This window comes from Entamoeba nuttalli (genome assembly GCF_000257125.1).
Source record: "Entamoeba nuttalli P19 unplaced genomic scaffold asmbl_1908, whole genome shotgun sequence".
NCBI classification, from domain to species: Eukaryota; Evosea; order Mastigamoebida; family Endamoebidae; genus Entamoeba; species Entamoeba nuttalli.
In genome coordinates this window covers 1-2,351 of record NW_008574941.1, presented here as the reverse complement: position 1 = coordinate 2,351, position 2,351 = coordinate 1, and the positions used below count along the sequence as shown (strand labels likewise).

The window sequence follows — 2,351 nt, the reverse complement described above, 5'->3', positions numbered from 1 at the left end:
ATATTTCCTATTTTTCTATTTGTCCATTCTGCTATTTAGTTAATAAACACATTAGTATTATTTTATCACCATTTTATTTTAAATAAATGATATTTATTTTTATTATTTTATTTAATTTTTAAATAATAAAATAAAGAAATATTATTTTTTTATATTTTTGGTATAACAAAAAAGAAGAAATACAAAGATATTACAATAGAATTTCATTATGTTGAATAGAGATCAATTTTATTCTCTAATATTCATTTTATTTCTCTTGTAATAGTTTATTATTTAATAAAGAAAAAACTCGAAAGAAATGTTCAAAAGATCTTTTAAATTAAATCCACTTTAATCTAAATATCTTCAGAATCAGTTAATATTTCAATATCATTTTCTACTTCTTGAGGAATACCAACTATTTTTTCTAAGGTTTTTGGATCATTGATTGCATCAAGAACCATTTCCACTCCATTTTTTGTATATGCCTCTTTGATTGCTTCTGAACAAGCAATACATTTACTATAAGCAGACCCAACTCCTTCTTCAATTTTCCATGTGTTTAGATATCCACGTAATTGATGAGGAATATATCCCTCTCCAGAGGTTGGTGCTTTTGAATGGAGTGGATGATGGATCATTGAAATAAGTATTTCAACAGCTAAAGCAGAAGCAATATATGAAATTCCAGGTCTGGTAACAGTACATTGTTGATCAAGAGTTCTTCTTGACAAAGAGTCAGTTGGTGCAACAATATCAGCACAGAAATAACATGAGGGTTTATGTTCTTTATCCAAAGAACTATCTCCATGTCTCATAACAACAAAAGAGTCAAATCCAAGTCCAACAGTAATACAAATTTTATTATAAACAGAGCATAACATTGAAGGTAACCATCTGCATTCCCTTGAATCACCAAGTAAAAATACGACGTCATTCTCTTGTACTAATTGGTCAAGTAATAAAATATCTTTTTTTGTTGACTCAATTTCTTTCTCTCCAATAGGATGACCAGGCATTGGAATTGACATAACAATTCCTTTAGACTTCATGCCAGGAAATACTTCTTTAACCATTTCTGCTGCTCTTTCGGCTTTATATTTTTTATCAATACAATCTTCAAATTTATATAAACTTTGTCTTACTGGATTTGAATATGATATAACTCCATTATCTACAAATGTTATATTTTGAACTCCCCATCCCATTAATACACGTGATACATTACATCCTAATGTTCCTGCTCCAATTAATAAACATTTTGTAGCTTGAATAGCTGGAAGATCTAAATTTCTAAATAATTGCCATTTCATTAATTGCAAATTTAAATCAACTGCTTGACTAGCTAACATTTCTGGGTTCATTGACTCAGCAAGATGATGAATTTGTGTAGCGATTTTACCTGTTGATTTTACAGTAAACCATCCACTACTTCCTTTAAGCGGTTCTTCTAAATGAGTTAATTTTAATGTAAAACTATTATTTGGTCTAATGCAATGAATAATATCCAATTTATGATGAATAAGAGTTCTAACCGTCCATCCTGGAGTTTCTTTTACTGGAGATAAATCAAGAATATAAGCCTCATTATCTCCTTTTTTTAAAGGTTCAAAACGATTATTTAATACCATACAATTCTTTTCTTTAAATTTATTTAATATATCATTTGATTCTTCATTACTTACACTGACAAACTCTCCAATTACTTTATGTTGTTTTGGTACAGGACATCCTCCAATGAAATGAAAGTCGTATTTTTTTAAATCACCATATGTTATTAATATGAACTTAGCTGCAATAGAATAATCCTCTTCATATAATTTCATACACCTCTCAGAAAATTCTGTAAATATTGCCTTTTTATCACTTTCTTTAAATGAAATAAATGTGTTGTAATTTAATAACTCTCCTTCAATACAACTCTCTTGTCTTTCAAAAGAGGCATGTGTTAATCTAATAATATTACTTCCTGCCTCTACACTACCATAAATGGGAATAGCTTTTTCACTCAATTTAAATACCTCTAATTTTCTTCTTGTAAATTCATGCCAGAATGTAACGTCAATTTGTAAATCTAATGGAAGTGTTTTAACTGCTGTCATCTAATTATTCATTTAAAGTTCTTTTAGAATATTTAAGTTCATTTAAGTATAAATGTCATATAAAACAAAAATATAATAAATGTTATTTAAAACAAATATAAAAAATTAATAAATAATAATTATGAAATAATAAATCTAAATAATTAAAAATATTATTATTTGAGTAATTAACCCTATTAGTTTTCTTTCATACCCTAAAAATTCACAGGTCGAATAGTAATGAGTTTAAGACCATTTGTTACCATTTATGATGGAATTACAGGAGAAGCT

General features: G+C 27.3%; 1 protein-coding gene across 1 annotated transcript; it reads right to left on the bottom strand.

Moving 5' to 3' along the window:
* Nucleotides 1-335: 335 nt before the first annotated feature.
* On the bottom strand, nucleotides 336-2,081 carry ENU1_001890 (autophagy protein apg7, putative; the record flags this gene model as incomplete). The annotated part of the gene is made up of 1 exon (XM_008856451.1): nucleotides 336-2,081. The coding sequence occupies one exon, from the start codon at nucleotides 2,079-2,081 to the stop codon at nucleotides 336-338; it is 1,746 nt and encodes a 581-aa protein (XP_008854673.1).
* Between the last annotated feature and the right edge of the window lie 270 nt (nucleotides 2,082-2,351).